Source organism: Muntiacus reevesi, chromosome 2, assembly GCF_963930625.1.
Source record: "Muntiacus reevesi chromosome 2, mMunRee1.1, whole genome shotgun sequence".
Taxonomy (NCBI): Eukaryota; Metazoa; Chordata; class Mammalia; order Artiodactyla; family Cervidae; genus Muntiacus; species Muntiacus reevesi.
This window is the reverse complement of record NC_089250.1, coordinates 206,331,605-206,352,987: the sequence shown is the minus strand read 5'-3', so window position 1 is coordinate 206,352,987 and position 21,383 is coordinate 206,331,605. Positions and strand designations below refer to the sequence as shown.

The 21,383-nt window shown below is 38.4% G+C and overlaps 1 protein-coding gene across 2 annotated transcripts in view; it reads right to left on the bottom strand.

Annotated features, from left to right (window-relative positions):
- The window catches only part of TPST1 (tyrosylprotein sulfotransferase 1), a 106,133-nt gene that overhangs the window by 69,599 nt on the left and 15,151 nt on the right, over positions 1 to 21,383 (bottom strand). For both annotated transcript variants that reach the window (XM_065924766.1, XM_065924767.1), the window contains exon 2: positions 5,721 to 6,666. In XM_065924766.1, coding sequence (XP_065780838.1) covers positions 5,721 to 6,565 — 845 coding nt within the window. In that variant the 5' untranslated portion in view covers positions 6,566 to 6,666. The remainder of the gene's footprint in view (positions 1 to 5,720; positions 6,667 to 21,383) is intronic.

Genomic DNA, 21,383 nt, shown 5'->3' with positions numbered 1-21,383 from the left:
TTTATCTCAGAGATTTGTGGGGGAAACTATTATCCAATGGAATGAACCCCAGTAAGATTTACAGAGGACCCACACAGTTTTTGAGAAGTTTATCAGCAGCAACATTGCCAACTTGGACTGAAAGAGACAGAAACAGTACAAAATGAAAACACACATTGGATTTCAAGAATTCTTCTGGCAGGAAGTAGTCTGATAAAACTACACAGCTACAAAATATGTGCTATCTTTCATGAAAAAGAAATGATCAGTCAAGAGCCCAAAGGGCAGAGCTGAGAGACCTGGAAAATAATTCCCAGAATTATTTATATTCAATTGAGACCTAATCAAAGAATGTCTAACATTTTCCCAGATGGATTTCAGAATTGATATAAACCAGTGATACCTTAGCAACCCACTCCAGTATTCTTGCCTGGAGAATCCCTGGACAGAGGAGCCTGGCGGGCCACAGTCCATGGGGTCGCAGAGTCAGACATGACTGAGCAACTAAACCACCACCAGCAGTGATACCTTACTCCAATACTTTGGCCACCTGATGCGAAGAACAGACTCATCTGAAAAGACCCTGATGCTGGGAAAGATTGAAGGCAGGAAGAGAAGTGGACGACAGAGGATGAGATGGTTGGATGGCATCACTGATTCAATGGACATGAGTTTGAGTAAACTCCAGGAGTTGGTGATGGACAGGGAGGCCTGGCGTACTGCAGTCCACGGGTTCACAATGAGTCAGACACGACTGAGCGACTGAACAGTGACACCTTTTCCTCTTCCCCCATTTACCTTCATTTTAAATAAGAAGGTCTACTATGTTATGCCTGTTCCACTATTTTATACTGGCATTGGGGGAGGGGTGGGGACATAACTTGTATCTTTAGACGTATCTTCAGATTGAAAGCTACTGTATTCAAGGATCTGTATTTAGTAAGGAACTACAGCCAGAAGCCTCATCCAAAACTCGACCTGATTTAGATGGGAAGATGAAGGACTCTGAGTTTGTAACAGGATGAGAATTTTGGGACTTGGTGAGGGGGAAAGTATATTTTGCATATGAGTCATTGGCAACCAGAGGGCAGATTGGTTAACTTCTTCTAAAATGATTCCCAACTCCAGATATTCCTTTGTGTAATCCCCTCCTCTTGATTGTGGCTGGGCCTAGAGACTTGCTTCTAATGAATATGGCAAAGATGCTGGATGTTATTTGCAAGATTAGGTTAAGAAGATGTGAATTCTGTCTTGCTCACTCTCCTTGACTCTTTTCATTTGCTTGCTCTGATGAAGTCAGCTGCTGTGTTAGTAACCATAGAAAGGAAGCTTCATGGCAAGGAAGCAAGGTCCTCCATCCAACACCCATGAGGAACTGAATCCTGCCCAAAACCACATGAGCTGGGAAACAGTCCCTTACCAGTTAACCTTGACTGCAGCCTGTAAGAGATTCTCAGTATGAGACTCAGCTAAGACAAGCCCATATTATCAACCCACCAAAACTGTGACAAAATACACATTTGCTATTTTAAGCAAACACTAAAGTCGCTATATTTTTAGGAACTTCCAGGTTGGTGAATATATCCATATGCGGAGGGCAGAGTATCCTTATATCATGGGGCCAGAAGCTCCTGTTTTGGGACCCTTCCAGACCTCACCCTATGTACTTCTTCATCTGCATCCTTTCTAAGAATGGCTCTAGATTTTCCTTCTTAAAAGCAACCTTTTAAGTGGGAATAAAAGAGAACTACCAATAACCAATGAAAATATAAGGTGCTCAAATTCATTAACAGAGAATTACAAACTGAAATTTCAATGAAGTACCATTTACTTTACTCAATTAGAAAAATTAAAAAGGCAGGCTGTATTCTATAGTACATTAAATAAGAAGGTTTGCTGTTTTTTGTTTTTTTTTAAAGCCATGTTGATGAGGATATAGATTCCTGGGGATTTTTATATTGACAGTAGCAGTGTAAGGTACTGTGACCTCTTTGGGAAACAATTTGGCATTACCTAGTGAAGCTGAATACAAATATCCCCCATGGTCCAGTGATCCTATGCTTAGTTGTGCATTTTTAGAGAAACTCTTGAAGAGGAAGAACCTTAAAAAAATGTACGTAGCTCTAAACCAAAACAACTCAAATGGTCATCAATAGTATAAATAATTGGATCTATTATTATTAATTGATTATATCAGAATAGTACTATGGCCATAAAAACAAATTAAAAATAGTTATATACCTCAGAAAGATAAATCTCAAGATAATGTTAAAAGAAAACAAAAATGGACAGAAGAAAACAGACTATGATCCCATTTATCTGAAGTTCACAAAAAGGAAAACTAAACAAACAAAAGGGGAAAAACATGACAATAATAACAGATGATCACCATCAAGTAGTTTCAAATATTGCTACTGTAAAGCCAATCTGCCCTGTCAGTATACCGAGAAGAGTTATTCAATCAGGTGCCCATTTTGCTTCATTCATGAGTTAAGACTATCTCTACACTAAAAAACTTATAGAGAATGTGTGGTAATAAAAGCTTATGAAGCACTTGGTACAGTACTAGGTACCATGCTAGGTGTTTCACGTGCATTTTTTTGTTTTTTTGACAGAGCATAAGCATTTAATAATAATTTTTAAATATATACTATAACATTTATGCCAGGGCCTGTACTAAAGGCTTTACAGTAATTTTAATTTAATCCTTACAACAATTCTATGAAGTACATACTATAACCACCATCCACAATGGGTATGGTTATTATCATCTTGATTATAATAATAATAATAATAAAGATAACAGGTAACACTTTTTGCCACACTGTGCAGTTTGTGAGATCTTAGTGCCCTGACCAGGGATTGAACCCAAGCTCTTAGCAGCAAAAGTGGGGAGTCCTAACCACTGGACCGCCAGGGAATTCCCAATAGGTAACATTTTTGATCACCTACTAATGCCAGGCACTGGGCTAAGACCTTATAGTCACCTAATTTAGTCTTCAGGACAACTTTAATGAATATTGTTTCCATCTCCATTTCCAGGATAAGAAAACTAAGGGGGAAGATGAGGTAACTAAGAATAAGCAAAATCAAGTAACCCACTCAAGGTCATACAACTAATAAAGGGTAGAGCTAGGATTTGGGCCTTTGTCTGACTGTTTAGTCACTTTCACAGTCCTTATTTTATTTAATATTCATAAGCCCTGTAATGTAAATATAACACAGAGGTTAAGAGCACAGTTTCTAAAGATGGAGAGACATGAATCCATATCCTCTTTCTACTATGTTTCAACTGTGGAACTGAGGACAAGCTCCTCAACCTCTCTGAGATGAATAGGCCTTTCATCTATAAAATGGAGGTTTTTAAAGTATCTGCGGGTAATGGTAAAAGGATAAATATGAAAACTGAGATAAGGCATATGTAAATAGTGTTGTATTTACATACTGAAATATCACATAGTAATGGAAAAAGAATGAACTATTGCTATGTAAAATAGTATAGGTGAATCCAAATATTACATGAAAAAATCCAGGAACAAGATAGTAAATAGACATGATAGCATTTATATCAAGCTCAAAAACAAGCAAGACTGTTTTTGAACTTCATATGCAACCTCATCACCTCTGGTGAAAGAGACTGAAACAGTGGTTACTTTGGGGTTGAGGAGGATATTGACTAGGAAGGAGCATACAGGAATCTCCTAAATGGCAGTAATTTTTAAAATATCTTTATATGTATGGTGAGAACACAAGTGTATAGAGATGTAAGCATTCATCAAATTGAACACTGAATATTTGTAATTTACTATATATCTTAATTTAAAAAAAACTCATAGTGGCAAGAATCTTGGAATAGGCATTGGAAGTTCTAGTTCAGCCATGTGTGATTCTTGACAAAGAATAAAACTTCATAGGGTCTGCATTCCATATATTATAGCTAAATAAGGTCTCTTCCCCTTCTAAAATTCACTGACTCAAAATTCCTATGAATTTCTTTGGCCACACCATGAGATTTTAGTTCCCCAACTAGGGATCGAACTCATGCGCCCCTATAGTAGAAAGTCAAAAGTCTTAACCACTGGACTGCCAGAGAAGTCCCTGCAAAATTATTTTCTCCTGATTTCCACAGAAATTTAACTTCAGCCAATCTCTTTACCCCCTACTAGGAGAGATGGGGGGTGTTAAAAGGCTTATTTTATATTAATAGATGGAACAAACATCAGAATTTCTGGGCCAACATATAAGCATACAGAATAAAATGCTTACCTAGAAATACAGATGATTAGAAACAAGTTATGGTCTATTATATGGAAAGAACAATAAACTGTGATGACAGGAGCTAAAACTGTAATTTTTTTTTATCAACGTAAATACCCTGGAGCCACTAGAGTGATGATACCTAATAATTTATAGTCAGTAACTGAAAGCTAGCTGCAGAAAAGTAGCTGTTCCTTTCAAATTATCCATATGAGGAAGCAATGTTTACTGTACAAGTTCTACACTTGAAAAAAATCAAGAAGACATTCCTTGAAGGGGCAGGTAGGACCCACGAGGGAAATTCACTGCTTTTTCTTTATTTTACAGGGGATATATATTACTTTTATAAGTGGAAAGATAAAAAACAAGAGTTAAAGTCAACTTTTCTTCATGAGGAGATGCTACCTGAATTTAACAGTACTTTTTATATCATTATGTCCTTATTTGATGTGTATGTCATCAAGTTAGGTTATCAGATCAAGTCGAGCCAATCTAGTCATCACTTTATGAGAAAGGAAGAAAAACGCAATGATTTTAGAAGTATTTTAATTCAAGGAACTTCTAGTATGGATTAGGGATTAAACTTCTAAATTTCAGTGATTCTCTAACCTTTTGTAAAACTCAAGGGAAGATGTAGCCATCAGATGACAAAAGAAAACACTAAATGCAATAAAATGCCATGGACAAAAGTACCAGCTCATTTAGACCAAAGCACAGATTCCTATTCTGGTCCTGCCAGCTAAATTTGAGTAAATCATTTTGATCTTTCTGACTCAGACCTCTTCCCTATAAAATGAAGGGACAGAGTTAGATAATTTTAATCTTTATTTTTCCTCTCACTAAAATGCTCTATATAATTGGAATTTACTATCTATGGGCGTCTCTGGTGGCTCAGATGGTAAAGAATCTGCCTGCAATGCAGGAGACCCAGGTTCGATCCCAGGGTCAGGAAGATCCCCTGGAGAAGGAAATGGCAACGCACTCTAGTATTCTTGCCTAGAGAATTCCAGGGACAGAAGAGCCTCATGGACTACAGTCCATGGGGTCACAGAAAGTCAGACATGACTGAGCAACTAACACTTTCACTTTCAATATGGTAGATGCTTTCCTTCATATTGATCATACTCCACACAAAAATCAACTATCCTTATTAACAAAAATATCTGAAAATTAAATATCAGAAACCACTACATTTGAATGATGGACTTGAAAGTCTGCCGTGCTTTTACTGCTATAAACTGGGTTTGCCTCCATTTTTGCCTCCATCAAGTACATAAAAAGGATAATTCATAAATTTAAAAATGAATTAAGTAAATGAAAAAGTAATGAACCAGGTAGAGAATTTTTTAAGAACTAATTGATGAAGCTCTCTCTATTCCAAGAAAAAGGGCTATAGTTTACACACACACACAAACACACACACACACACACACACCTTTATTAGCTGAATATAGGGTCAAATAAAAAACAAAAAATCTACTCACTTTGACAGAGATACTCCCCCAGCTTTTCCAATCATCTCTTCATGGTGTAATACTGAGTGGTTCCAAGGAATTTGGAGGAACTTTAAGACTGTTCTCATCCACCGTTCTGGATGTAAGACAAGTTGCTCATAGTGAACTAACATGCATTTTTTATAGCCAACCTCCATACACTGGTTATACATGGTCTCGATGGCACGATTCCACTTGGTCAAACAGTCCCTATAGCTGTTCAGGTCAAATCCAGCTATGGTAACTTTTCGAGAAATCATTGAATGCACTGATGCCCGGCCATCTCGGACCATCAGGAGAAATTTGGCATTGGGGAATAACCTAGCAAGGTAAGTTAAGGATTTCAGGGCAAAAGGATCTTTATTACATAAATAAGGGGCTGGCTCCCCATGCTTCACAATGATTTCTAGTAAGAAGGCCTGCATGGCAGAATCCAGCACTTCATCGGTGACACCAGCCTCATCCAAGCGTATTTTCTCCTTACTCGACCGTGACCATATCTGCTTCAGAGCCAGGATTCGAGGAATGACCCTGGTTTCCTCTCCACAGCGAATATCAGGGTGTGCATCTAGCATGGCCCTCATGAGCGTGGTTCCACTCCGTGGCACACCTCCAATAAATATTAAAGGCATATCTTTGTGATAGGCAAAGGTTTTATTGGCTTTGATGTCCAGGACAGTTCGCACAGTGGTCTTTATGTTCTCCAGTTTGAGGGGCTGGCTACGTTCTTCTATTCGGTGATGGCATTCCATGGCGTGTTGGCCCAAGTAAAATACAGTCACTGAACTAATCACCAGACATGCCAACAGTAAATTCTGCTTCAGTTTTCCAACCATCTTGATGTGATTATCTTGCTATTAAACAGATATTTTGCTCCAAATGATTTTCAGAAAACATTCAGGCCATGGACAGTCTACTTCAGAAAGATGACCAACATCTAATAGGAGAAGGAAAAAGTTATTTTACCATCACACTGAGATTGTTGACAAATTAATCATCAGTTATCACCATTACATTTGAGCTAGAAAGAAGCTGAAGCAGTCTTAAATACACTGATATTCTTAGAATACAAGTATATATAAATGAAAGCAAAAATAAATCAACATTTCTAATTAGAAATAGCTTTTCTTTATGTAACAATACTGAAGCTACAAACATTGCACAGAATGGAAAAAGAAATAAAATTATTTCTAGTTAGTCAAGTAAATATTCAATATTCCCAAGTATGTTTTGAGTCGAACCCAAGGTTCATCTCTGACAGTCAGAGCTGCTTCATCCCCAAGAATTCATTATCTCCACATTCTACTTTAAAGAGAAATTACAGAAGAAATATACAACTTCCAAATTTTCAACACAGATTAGTTTATTCATTCTATAAAGTATTTATTTAGATAATAGTCCAGATACTTGGGCTTGGCTGAGGATAAACTTTGAAAAGGACAGCAGTGCAATAACCCCTGCTCTCAGGAAACATAGTCTCATGGGCAGACAGATCTACAATGACAGTAAAATGTGATCAGTGCCTTTATAGAAATAAGCAAAGGAGACCATGGGAGTATAATGAAAAAGCACACAAAGCACGCCCCGTGAAGCTGCAAAAGCCTTCTATGAGACAAAGGGAAAGACTTCACTAAGCAGCAGAAATCTGTGTGCAAAAGCACAATGGCAAGACAGAACACAGTCATTAGGTGCCAAGAAGAAGTTCAGAAGAGCTAGTATAGGGTGCAAAGAAAACTGCCTGTGTCTGTGATCTAGCCTTCAGAAGAATAGATAAGATCTGGGCACAAAGAATATTCTAAACTGAAGATACACCATGACCAAAGAAACAGACACATAAAAGCAGAGGCATACATGTTAGACACATAAACTATGTGCATGTAAATTTAACCTGAATTTCAGAGAGCAAGCGTGGTACTTAATTTTATGTCAACTTTGCTAGGCTATGGTGCCCAGTGTTTGGTCAAACACCAGTCTAATGTTTCTGTGAAGGTTTTTTCTTTTTTTAAATGACTAATAAATCTAACAGACTGAACTGTGAGTAAAGTAGGTTATCCTGCAAAACATAGGTGGACTTCATCCAACAACTGAAATCATTAAGAGAAAAGACACATTTCCTGAAGAGAAGGGAGATTTTCCTCAAGACAACACAGAAACTCTGGGTTTCCAGCCTGCTGTCCTGAAGAATTTACACTCAAGGCTAACATCACCTCTTACCTGCCAGACTGCTGTATGGATTTTAGAAATGCCAGTGCCATAATCACATTCCTTAAAATCTCTTAGTTATACACACAAACTCACACACACATACCCCTAAAAGGTGATGTTGTTAAGAGTGTTGCACTCATTATGCCAGCAAATTTGGCATAACTCAGCAGTAGCCACAGAACTGGAAAAGGTCAGTTTTCATTCCAATCCCAAAGAAAGGCAATGCCAAAGAATGTTCAAATTACTGTACAACTGTACTCGTTTCACATGTTGGCAAAATTATACTCAAAATCCTTCAAGCTAGGATTCAGCAGTATGTGAATCAAGAACTTCCAGATGTACAAGCCAGACTTAGAAAAGGCAGAGGAACCAGAGATCAAATTGCCAACATCCACTGGATCATAGAAAAAGCAAGCAAATTCTAAAAATACATCTACTTCTGCTTCATTGACTATGCTAAAGCCTTTGACTGTGTGTATCACAACAAACTGTGGAAAATTCTTAAAGAGATGGGAATACCAGACCACTTTACCTGCCTCCTGAGAAGCCTATAAGCAGGACAAGAAACAATAATTAGAACTCGATATGGAACAATGGACTGGTTTAAAATTGGGAAAGGAGTACATCAAGGCTGTATATTGTCATCCTGCTTATTTAACTTAAACGCAGAGCATATCATGAGAAATGCTGGGCTGGATGACTCACAAGCTGGAATCTGCCGAGAGAAATATCAACAGCCTCAGATAAGCAGATGGTACCCCTTTACTGGCAGAAAGAGAAGAGGAATTAAAGAGCCTTTTGATGAAAGTGAAAGAGGAAAGTGAAAAAGTTAGCGTAAAACTCAATATTCAAAAACTGAAGATCATGGCATCTGGTCCTATCACTTCACAGCAAATAGATGGGGAAAAAGTGGAAACAGTGACAGATTTTATTTTCTTGGGCTCCAAAATCACTGTGGATGGTGACTACAGCCACAAAATTAAAAGACGCTTGCTCCTTGGAAGAAAAGCTATGACAAATCTAGATACCATATTAAAAAGCAGAGACATCACTTTGCCGACAAAGATCCCTATAGTCAAAGTTATGGTTTTTCCAATAGTCACGAACATATGTGAGAGTTGGACCATAAAGAAAGCTGAGCGCCAAAGAATTGATGCCTTTGGACTGTGGTGTTGGAAAAGACTCTTGAGAGTCCCTTGGACTGCCAGGAGAGCAAACCAATCAATCATAAAGGAAATCAGTCCTGAATATTCATTGAAAGGAGTGATGCTGAAGCTCCAACACTCTGGCCACCTGATGCAAAGAGCCGACTCATGGAAAAGACCCCAATGCTGGGAAAGATTGAGCATAAGAGGAGAAGGGGGCAATAGAGGATGAGATAGTTGGATGGCATCACCAACTCAACGGACATGAGTTTGAGTAAACTCAGGGAGATAGAGAAGGACAGGGAAGTCTGGCATGCTGCAGTTCAAGGGGCCGCAAAGAGTCAGACACAACTTGGCTAATGAACAACAACAACAATCCTGACTGACAGTGAGTACACCTGGGAAAATTACTAACTATACTGGAAAAAGAATACATTCTGAGAAGCAGGACTTCTGGCTATGAACTAATGAGAAGGTAGGTCAATTCTTGCTCCTTGTTGCCCCCTCCCCCACCCCTGGGCCACAAAAACAAATTATAAAACCGGATGAAACTGACCAAAGAAATATAACCACCGAAGAAGCATTTATGTTTTAAAAACTGCTCTACACTGAGTAAGAACAGTGAGAACCTCTGGTACTTGTGCCCGACTACTCCCACCCCACATTCATCCACTCAGCAGGTGCAGAGGTTCGGCAGAGTAGGGCAAGGCAGAACAAACTACAAGGCCTAGAGCCTTTGCTGCTGGAATCAATGGAGATCGCTCAGGCTGAATGGGAGTGTAATGCACATGCCCCACTGTGCTGCCAGTGTGACGCTTCCAGCCAGGAGGTGTGCAAGGAGCGAGAAAAGCTTGAGTAGGTTGAGGCTGTAGCTCATAAGCCTGTTTGCCACAACTATTGAGCCCACTCACTGCAGCCACTGAAGCTGGCTCACCTAAAGCCCGTGCTCCACAACAAGAGAAGTCACCACAATAAGAAGCCCACACAACATAACAAAGAGTAACCCCTGCTTGCCATAACCTGAGAAAGCCCAAGCAGAGCAATGAAGATCCAGCACAGCCAAAAATAAATAAAAGTCTTTTTAAAATGAAAAGACTGCAAAGAAAAAAATTAAGATAATTGGTAGCAAAATAGCATTGAAATATCTATGCAGAAAACTGTATCCATAACTTAGAAGGCACACTTCAGATGTAACACCAGTATTTAACTTAAAAGGGAGTAAGTGGAAAGGAAAGCAAATAATGGAGAGAAAAGATAGTAATATAAAGAATGGAAAATTAAGATTCAACCTGAGGAAAATAACATTTTGGCTGAAGAAACTAAAACTGCATCACAAGCACAAAGGAGAAAAAAATCTTTCTGAAATGACCAAAAAAAAAGACATTAGTCTATACATGTGAGGGCCTACCTTTCCAGCAAAACAAATGACAATAAACTCAATCTGGAAATATCCTGGCAATTTCAGATACAATGATTTCAAATTTCAAATACAGTTCAACTTCAAATGTGAATGAAACAGTTCTGCAGGCTTCCAAACAGAAAAAGAAAATAGAGCCAAAGGACCAAATAACAAGGTAGCATTAGATGTCTCTACAACATTAAATGCTTATTCTCTGGTTTGCTTGTAAGATACCTTTCCTTATTTTTCAATAAGTGAACATGTATTACCTAAGTGGGAAAAGAAAAATAAGTATTTTTAAAATATTTGGAATAGCCTTTCTTAAAAATTGATAGGTAAAAATCTGAAGAATAAGTAGGAATTAGGTCAAGAATGCTAAGAAGAGCATTCTAAGCAAAAGTAAACGGATACAGAAGTCCTGCAATGGAAAGGCATTTTTCAAGCTTTCAAAGAGCAGGCTAAGGCTTAAGCAAGACAGAAAATGAATGAGAAATGAAACTGGAAAGATGGGCACAGGTCAGATCTTATGAAGTCAGGGACTTCCCTGGTGGTCCAGTGGTTAAGAATCCACCTTTTCAATGCAGGAGACACAAGTTTGATCCCAGTCAGGGAACTAAGATTCCACATGCCGTGGGGCAACTAAGCCCACGTGCTGCAGCTAGAGAGCCTACATACCACAACTAGAGAGTCCACCCACTCCTGAGTCTATGTACCACAATCAAAGATCCTGCATATCATAATTAAGACCTCAATAAATAGATAAATATTTTGAAAAATAAAAAAATTTTGTGGATCAGGTTAGGGATATAAAATTTTATCATAGATACCATCAGATATGACTCATATAAAGATTCTAAGCAGGGAGTTACTTAATTCTATTTAGGTTTATATGACCTCACTTTTGCCAAAACTATTTTAAAAAACAAAGTTGTAAGATGCACAATTCCAACTTCAAAACTTACTACAGGGACTTCCCTGGCAGTCCAGAGTTAAGACTGCTTCCACTGCAGAGGATGCAGGTTCGACCCCTGGCCAGGGAAACTTGGAGCCCACATGCTGTGCAGTGCACAGAAAAAATTAAAACCAAAACATAAAACTTACTACAAAGTGACAGTAATGAAGTTAATGCAATACTAGCATTAAAAAACAGGCATACGGATGACTGGAAGTCCAGAAACAAACCACTAGATTCATGGTCAACTAACTTTTGACAAGGATGCCAAGATAACTAAGTGAGGAAAGAGTACTCTTCAACAACTGACACTGGGACAACTGGATATCCACACGTAAAGGAAGGAAGCTGAACACCTATTCACAAAAATTAACTCAAAATGAGCAGGAGATCTAAATGGAAGAGCTAAAACGATAAAATTCTTACACAAAAACAGAAGTGCAAATTTTTGTGACCTTTTGTTAGGCCATAGTTTCTTAGATACAACACCAAAAGTACAAAAGAGACAAAGAAAGAATAGATAAACTAGACTTCATAAAAATTTAAAACATTTGTACTTCAAAGGACAACATTTTAGAAGTGAGAGACAAACCAAAAACTGGGAGAAGGTATATGCAAATCACATCTCCAATAAGGGACTTGCATCCAGAAAATAAAAAGAGCTTACAATTCCTCACTAAGGAAAAATAACCCAGTAAAAAATGGACAAAAACTCTAAACAGATGCTTCTCCAAAGAAGGTATACAAATAGTTAATTAGCACATGAAAAAAGTTCAACAATGTTAGTCTTAGGAAAATGCAAATCAATACCAAAATGGGATACCACTTCAAACCCACTAAAATGGAAACAATAAAAAAAACACAGACAGTAACAAATGAAGATGTGGAGAAACTGAAACCCTCATATAATGCCAGTGGGTGGGACTGTAAATTGGTGAGGGCATAGTCACTTTAGAAAACAGTAAGGCAGTTCCTCAGAAAATTAAACATAGAGTTACCATCAGTTCAGTCGCCCAGTCGTGTCTGACTCTTTGTGACCCCATGAATCGCAGCATGCCAGGCCTCCCTGTCCATCACCAACTCCCGGAGTTTACTCAAACTCATGTTCATCGAGTCGGAGATGCCATCCAGCCATCTCATCCTCTGTCGTCCCCTTCTCCTCCTGCCCCCAATCCCTCCCAGCATCAGGGTCTTTTCCAATGAGTCAACTCTTAGCATGAGGTGGCCAAAGTGCTGGAGTTTCAGCTTCAGCATCAGTCCTTCCAATGAGCACCCAGGACTGATCTCCTTTAGGATGGACTGGTTGGATCTCCTTGCAGTCCAAGAGTTACCATACCATCCAGCAATTCCACCCAAGAGAACTGAATACATGTGTCCACAAAAAGAACTTGTACATAAATGTTCATGGCATCATTATTCATCACCAAAAAGTAGCAACAACCCAAATGTCCATCAGCTGATAAATGAATAAATAATATATATTACATCCATGCAATAGAGTATTATTCAGTCACAAAAAGGAGTACTGATACATGTTACAATTTGGATGAACCTTAAAAACATTATGCTAACCAACTAAAGAAGCTCATAAAAGATCACATTGTATGATCTCATTTATACAAAATATGCAGAAAAGGCAAACTCATAGAGACAAAAATTAGCAGTTTCCTGGGGCTGAGGGGAAAAGGAAGATGGAAGTGACAAACATGTGGTTTCTTTTTGGGGTGATGAAAGTGTTCTAAACCCAGGTTGTGGGAAAATTTATGGAATGTGGATTACATCTCAATAATACTTCTTAGAAAAAAAAGACTACAACTTATTAGGATGGCTCAAATAGAAAATTCTGACAGACAATATCAAGGGCTGCCAAAGATAAGGAGCAACTCGTCCTCACACATTGCACAATGGTACATCCACTATGAAAAAGAATCAGGTGGAGTCAAATGACGTATCTGGGGAAAGAATCTAAAAAAGAGTGGATATATGCATAACTGAGTCACTCTTCTGTACAGCAGAAACGAACACAACATTGTAGATCAACAATAATCCAGTAAAAATGAAAGAAAAAAGAGTCTGGCAGAGTCTAGTAAATGTAAACATATACTTATCATACAACCTAACAAGTGCACTCCTGAGTTCTATAGAAATGAAACCTACATTTCGGCTTGAGGCCCCAGAAAGCTCAGTAGTTGTGGTGTCTGGGCTTAGTTGTTCCGTGGTATGTGAGATCTTCCCAGACCAGGGATCGAACCTGTCCCCTGCATTGGCAGGTGGATCCTTCACCACTGGACCACCAGGGAAGTCCTTCTACTCTGAATTTTTAAAAGAGGAATTGCTAGGTCAAAGGGTGTAAGATGTGCTTGATCTTAAAACTTTTAATACATATTTTATTTACCTCTTTCTCATTACCCTACATTCAAATCTGACAAAAATTGTGCCAGCTCTCCCTTCAAAATATAGTCAGAATCCCATCACTTAACACTTCAACTAGGACCATCCGGATTCTCTACCGGGATTTCTGAAAGCTGCCCTTATTTCTACTCCTGCCCCCCAAAGTCTGTTCTCAACTCAACAGCCAAAGAGATCTTTCCAAAACTTAAGTCAGAACATGTCAAATCTATGCTCAACATCTGGTATTATCTTTCAAAATGGTCTTGAAAAGGTTTATTTGAAGACATCCAACACTAAATCTCATGTTAAATTCCTCTGTCTCATTCTACTGATTTTGTCAATAGTAATCGAAAGCACTGATGGAAGTCAGGCTTACTAACACTATTCCAAAAGAGTAGTCTGCTGTTCAAAGTGAAATAATAGAGGCTTCTTCACATTAGAGGCTTAATAAAGACTCAAATGAAGGCAACTTCCTCTTCACTAAGGGACACTTTGGGGTAAAGAAAACCCTGCCATGTAGCCCAGCATGTGTCCTCACAACTTGATGGTTGAGTCAATTAACATAATTTGAGGTGATTTTTTTCAAGTCTTCATTTCTGTTGTATTTTAAATTGAACACTGTCTTCCCCAACACACCTAGGGGAAAAAAGTATGTTCTATCTCCCCTTCCAAATGTTCAAAAGCAAGTAAGACAGTAGTCAAAGGCCTTGTAAGAGACACGGAAAAGGAAAAGAAGAGGATTCTTGGCTTCCCCAGAAATATTCTCATTACTTCTCACTGAGTTTATGAAGCCTAAGTTCCTTTCTTTAGATGTTTCTTGACTTGAAGAATCATACAGCATGAGTGCTAAAAGGGGCCTTTACATCATTCGGTCCAAGGCCCAAGTAGCACTTTCTTCTCTCCACCTCTTTAAATCTTACGTGTTCTTCAAAGGTCACTCTTCACTTATTGGGTGTATTTTACTGACTCCAAAAGATTTTAAAGTCCTGAAGCTCAGAGACCTTGACTGTGTCCCGTCCCCTACCACAGCATGCTTCACAGAGCGTGAGGTCACAGTGTACACTGAGCCTTCAAAAAGCACCAACAAACTACTCAGACCCAGAAGAAAACGTCTACAGAAGAGAGACTCTGCAGAGCTTGTGCCTCTACTCACACCTCGATACTGATTCTTCTCAACCTCTGGAAAAAAGTAGCTCTATAATTTAAGAAGAAAGTACAGTACAAGTTTGTCTGATAACTACCATTACATATTTGATCACTGTCCGCCTGCATATGCATACACATGCGCGCATACACTGGCCTCTCTCCATTTCCTAAAGTCCACATCACTGTATTTTCAGACAAGGAGGCTCAACATTTTCTCAACTGGGACATTTACAAAGCTGAGGTTGAGCTAGAAGGGAACATGAGAAAGTTCAGTCTCATTTTTATCTCCAGGAGGAAGAAAAAGCACAGCAACAGACATATCTGAAAAATTACTATTAACAAGACTTCTCTTTCCCAGAAAGCCAAATGAAAGACTTCCAGAAATAAAGTTCTAGAGAAAAAGAAAAGGCTGACATTATACTTCCATACTTGGATCACTGTAAATTTTATAAAGATTTCTAAGCAAACAGTTTCAGTCAACAAACACAGATACGTAAGAGATTGGTAGTCAGCAGACCATGCCCAACACTCGGCACATACACACAGGCCCAGGAACATGTACTCATGAGCACATTTTTTACACTCTACCTTTAAAATCTGGAAAGTAGCCATGTGCTACATACAAAGATATGCTGGGTAGATTTTCCAGAAAAAGATAAATTATAGGAATGCAACAATCCCCTAAACACTTTCTTTCCTTTGTTAATCATTAGCTTCTTGCTTTCCATGCTCATTCATGCCAACCAATGTGGCAAACAGCAACAGCCAATGCTACCTTACCTTCTGTCCAAAGTCCAGTCCAGAGATGGTTTCTCTATTTGCTTCCAGCTTTTTAGTAAAAGGAAAAATTCATGTGTTTGAACTTGATGATTAGTAAGTATCCAGGGGTTAATTTGAATGAGTTTTGTCATTCAGCAGAAACTTCAAATAAACCCACTGCTATAAAACCAATCTTTATGTCAGCTCATGATGAGAGTACCAACACAGGAACATCTTTTTCCAGCCACCCCCTGGGGACTGGCACGAAAACAAACAGTAAGAAGACTACAGTATACACAACTGATCATCTCTGGGAGTCTACTGGGACTTTGGGAGTGTACTGGGATTTTGGTTTCAATAAACCCCATGGCCAGGAGTGAAAAAGCTGGACCTAATGCCTAGGACACATATAGAGACAAGAGCACACGTTAAACTCAAGCATGGCATTTCTAAAGTTCAAATTCAATGAAATGATGTCTGGGAATTACTTCAAAAATATCTGAAGGCAGATGTGTGGGAAGGAGAGAAATTAGATGACTACAAGTTAATCACTGTTGAGGCTGAGCGATGGGTACTTTAGGGCTCAACATAATGTATTTCTGTATATGTTTGAAAATTTTTATAATAAAAGAGTTAAATGAAATAAAATAAAATAAAATAAAATAAATAAAATAAAAAAAAAAACAAGTTACCAAGTTCTAACCTTCTCAGACTTATAAATCAGAGGGCCATGGCAGGCTAACCATTCCTATTCTAGATTCTTCACTTATGTTTACTGTCTTTTTAAGTCACCCATGAGAGAGAACACAAAGAAAAAACAAATCTGCTCAAACTACACACTCTCATTCAGTTGTTCAATTGGGCAATCTTCCCACCAACCTCTCAAGCTTAGAACAGGAAACTATTCAAGTAACTACAATAGGAAAAATAGAAAAGAAGATGCCACTGAAATAATATAAAGGCAGCCTAGTATATCAGTCAGAAGACTTGGGCTCTAATCTGAAATTCATTTTTTCTAAGCCATATGGAACTAGATAAATCATTGAGCATCAAGTTCCTCATTCATAAAACAGGGATAATGATAAACTCTTTTCCACATGTAATTAGAGTAGAAAGTATAAGAAGTAATACCACAGAGAAAATGAAAAGATAAAGGAACATCTGCAAGTTCTCTTTTCTTTCCCAGTGCTGCTGTGACCATCAGGTGAACATGTGAAAGGACCTCTAAAAAACACAGGCCTGTGGCACTCTTCATACACTGGTTTCTGCTCATCCTCTAATTTCATGTCTTGGCACTCCCCCCACGAAGCGTGCCCCTTTCAGGACCACCCGCATCCACACCAGGCCCTCCACACACACCTGGCCTCTGCTCACGCTGCCGCCTCCTGTGTCAAGCCCTATTCTCTTTCGTACATGCCTCCTCAGTGCTCTTTACTCATCCCCCTTCCCCTCAAAATCAATTCCTCCCTCTTCTGTAACCTCAAGCCTTGGTAAAAACACATTGGTTTGCACACTCATGCACTGTATTGTGGACAGTTTACCCCCACTAAACTATAAGCTCCTTTAGAGCACAAATTAAAACACCCATTCATCACTCATGCAGCAGGTGCATTATTATCAAATAAAATATAAAGGAATTTATAGATGAATAAGCACTAGTGAAATCTTTCTTAAATCTCCTTAAAATGCCTACAGAGTCATCTGAAAGAAAGCAAATATTCAACAAATAATGTCAAAAATGAAACCAGGAACTACAAATAAACAAAACCAAAGTAATCTGGAGGCCATGAAACAATTTTGCAATCCCAGTCATTATTCCAACTGAGTTTTTTCAATTGAATCTACAAAATTCATAGCAGATGGGAAAAACAACTTTCCCAAGATTTTGGAAAGAAACATACAGCTATTAAGGTGGTAGCAAAAGTATTTTAACTGTTATGATACTAATATTAATCAATGGAACAAATAGAAAGCCTCAAAAAACAGCCCCAACTACGTATATAAGTTTTTAAACCAGTCACAAAACATTATTTAACTTATGGCATTGGTTTTTCTGGGGCTTCCCTTGTAGCTCAGTTGGTAAAGAATCTGCCTTCAATGAAGGAGACCCAGGTTTGATTCCTGGGTGGGGAAGATCCTCTGGAGAAGGAAATGGCAACCCACTCCAGTATTCCTGCCTGGAGAACCCAATGGACAGAGGAGCCTGGCAGGCTACAGTCCATGGGGTTGCAAGAGTTGGACACGACTTAGCGACTAAACCACCACCACCATTGGTTTTTCCAGTAGTCATATACAGATGTGAGAGTTGGACCACAAAGAAGGCCAAGCACCAAAGAGCTGATTCTTTCAAACTGGAAAAGTGCTAGAGAAGACTCTTGAGAGTCCCGTTGACTGCAAGGAGAGCAAACCAGTCAATCCTAAAGGAAATCAACCCTGAATATTCACTAGAAGGACTGCTGCTGAAGCTCCAATACTTTGGTCACCTGATGCGAAGAGCCAATTTGTTGGAAAAGACCCTGATGCTTAGAAAGATTGAAGGAGAAGCCAGCAGCAGAGGATGAGATGTATCACCAACTCAGTGAACATGAATTGAGCAAACTCCAGGAGACAGTGGAGGACAGAGGAGCCTGGCATGCTCCAGTCCATAGGGTCACAAAGAGTCAGAACACAACCTAGTGACTGAACAACAAAGAACAACTGGGTTCCCTCAACCACACTCCTACACTCAGCCAGCTTCATCTATAGCCGCCCCCTATTTCTTTTCTGATGCCTCACAAATCTATATGCAGCCAAAACTTCTATGTTAAATCCCAAGAACTGACCATTCAAAAACCAAGGGATAATCTCTACTGGATATTCCACTGGGTCTGTCAAATTCAAAGAACACCAAACGGAACGTATCTTCTCTAGTAAATCAATCCCCCTCTTCAGTTTTCTCTATGAACCACTTCCTCCCAGATGCACAAGCTAAAAATCTGGGAGCCTTTTTGTAGCTTCTTCCTTAATCTCCTCATACACAGCAGGTAAAGTCCTGTCAATTCTTCCTCCTTTATAGCTCTTGAATCTTCTCTTCTTCCTTTTCTTCCCTTGCTGGTATGGCTTTAATTCTCACCCTCATCTTATTCTCAAAGATAACTCCGAAGTCTACTGATTAGTATTCTCTGACTTCCTTTAATCAGTTCATTCACCATCCTGTTTCAGGAGAGATCTCTCTAAAATGTAAATAAACTTATAACACTCCCCTGCTTAAAACTCTTCAATGACTTTCTACTTCTTTCAGAAAAAATCCTCACCATAACATAAGGCCCTTCATGATCTAGTCCTTACCTGTCCCTCAGCCTCTGCTTTTACTACTCCACATCATCAACACCCCTAACACACACACATACTCTCTCTCTCCCACCCAATGCTGCCCTCATCTTGAAAAACCTGAAGCACCACGACTCCCACTCATTCTTCAATATTCAGTTTCAATACTACCTCTTCCAGGAAGCTTTCCTGACAGCTCTCTGCTTCATATGACACAGGTGTCCTTCCCAGTGTCCTTGTACTTAACCATATCTTATTTCTTCTTATGTAATTTGTCTTTTTTCAGTAGATTGTGAACTCCTTGAAAGTAGGGACTTTTGAATGAGTTAATGGATTCTTGATTGCCAATAAGTTAATATAACTAGATTCTATGAGTGTAATTAGTTGTAAAGATACAGACTACATCTTTATCCTACCTGCATATTGAGCATCAATAAATAAGTATTGCGTGAACCCACTAAACTCTTTTTCTCACTAAAATCCCAGACAGCTAACACTTCACTATAATTACACTATAATTAGCATATTGATCGGTCTTTCTTTCTGATTCCAGTTTGAAAATATGGTTTGACTATATTCAGAAAGACTAAAGTACAAAGTTCACTTCTTGTTTTTCCCCCTCTGGCCCTTGCTCTTCTAATCCACTTTCTTTACTGATCAGTCTACTTCATCTGCCTCTATCATTTCACACTCTCATTGATGAATAAATCAGAATCTTACTTTTTTGGTACTCTCTTAGTCTCACTGCAACAAACCAGAAGATAAAGTAACACTTCTGTCCCAGAATCATTTTACATACAAGGAAACTGAAGCTCAGAAAGAATAAGGAACTCATTTAACGTATCAATACGTGGCAAACCAAGCTGGAACCCAGGTCTGGCTCTAAGACTATGATGACAAACTCCATGGTGCTTCCTGAGGCTTGGCATGAACAAAAAGCAACACAGGCAATATGAATATGCAAATGAAGTGAACTTAAAACTCTGGCAGTGTTATAAGGCTTTCATTAGCCTATGGTTTAAAAAATGCACCTAGCTTTTGAATTATCCTATTTCAGTCATCTCAGATCTAATTAGAATGATAGAGGAAAACTCTAAATCCATATATGCGTTTTGCTTTATTTGCATAAATGAACACCATGCATTTTTGCACACTTTCTGCAAGTCCCTGGTGACTTCATCAAGATGGGATCAAGAATGGAGAGCTAGATCTGGTCCTAAGAGATAATAGACATACATAAAAGGCAAAAACTAGCAGGTCAAGTAGCTCTACAATTCTTGTGTTTTTCTGCAGTTTAGTTTTACTTCAGCACAATCACTCTCAAATGTAAATAAGTCCCCACTTCTGTCAAGAGAAATTATGTGTCTGACACAAAGTTACTCAGAGCTGGAATTCTGCGACCTTCTTCATAAAAATTTGGGTATCAAATCTTTGATTAGAAATCACTATTAAAATAATTTATATGAGAAAAACTGAATTTTGCCTTTATACTCTTACATTCCTGTACCCTACTAAAGATTATATAGTATAGGGTGTGGTTGGTATATTTTTCCAGAGTAGACCTCTTCCTTCAGTTCAATAATAAATGAATAAAATGCAATTCCCAGCAACAATACCCAAAATGTGGAGCACTCTTGCTATAAAACCTTACTCTTACACTTCAATTAAACAAATATTTACTGAGCATATAAATGAGTATGATTCATCATTTGCCTTAAAAGAACTAGCATTTAGCAGCGGGGTGGAAAAAACAAGAAACTAGGATACATACTTTCTCTCTCTCTCTCTCTCTGTATATACATATATATATGATGGAATTATAAGATCATACAAGAGATGTGAGAAAATACAAGTTTTCCAAGAAAGGATCACATCCATGGGCTCATAAATCAATCTTAGAAGATAAACAGAACTCCTACTGTAGGAGTGATGGAAGAAAGAGTGTTTTAAGCAGAGAAAATAAGATAATAAGAAGCCTCAGACTAGAAAAGGATAGCATGTATTCAGAAAATAATAAGTAGTCAGCTTAACCAGAGTGCAGGAAAATAAAAGCAAACAAGAAAAACAAAAATGTATTGTCTCGAAGTTATTAGTAACCTAAAAAATGTGCTAAAACTAATGTATGAAACACTTCTATGACATAAATATAAGAAAAGGTTAAAGGTAACACATTCAGCATGGCAGAGGAAGGACCTCTAAAAGCGTGACCTTCAATAAAATTGAAGAGAATGCTGGCACAAATGGTCAAAACCAACTTTTTCAGAGATCTGAAAACTAACCAAAAGCTTGCAACAATTTAAGAAACATTTATTCATGAAAAGCAGCTGACTTTCAGTAAGCAGAGCAAG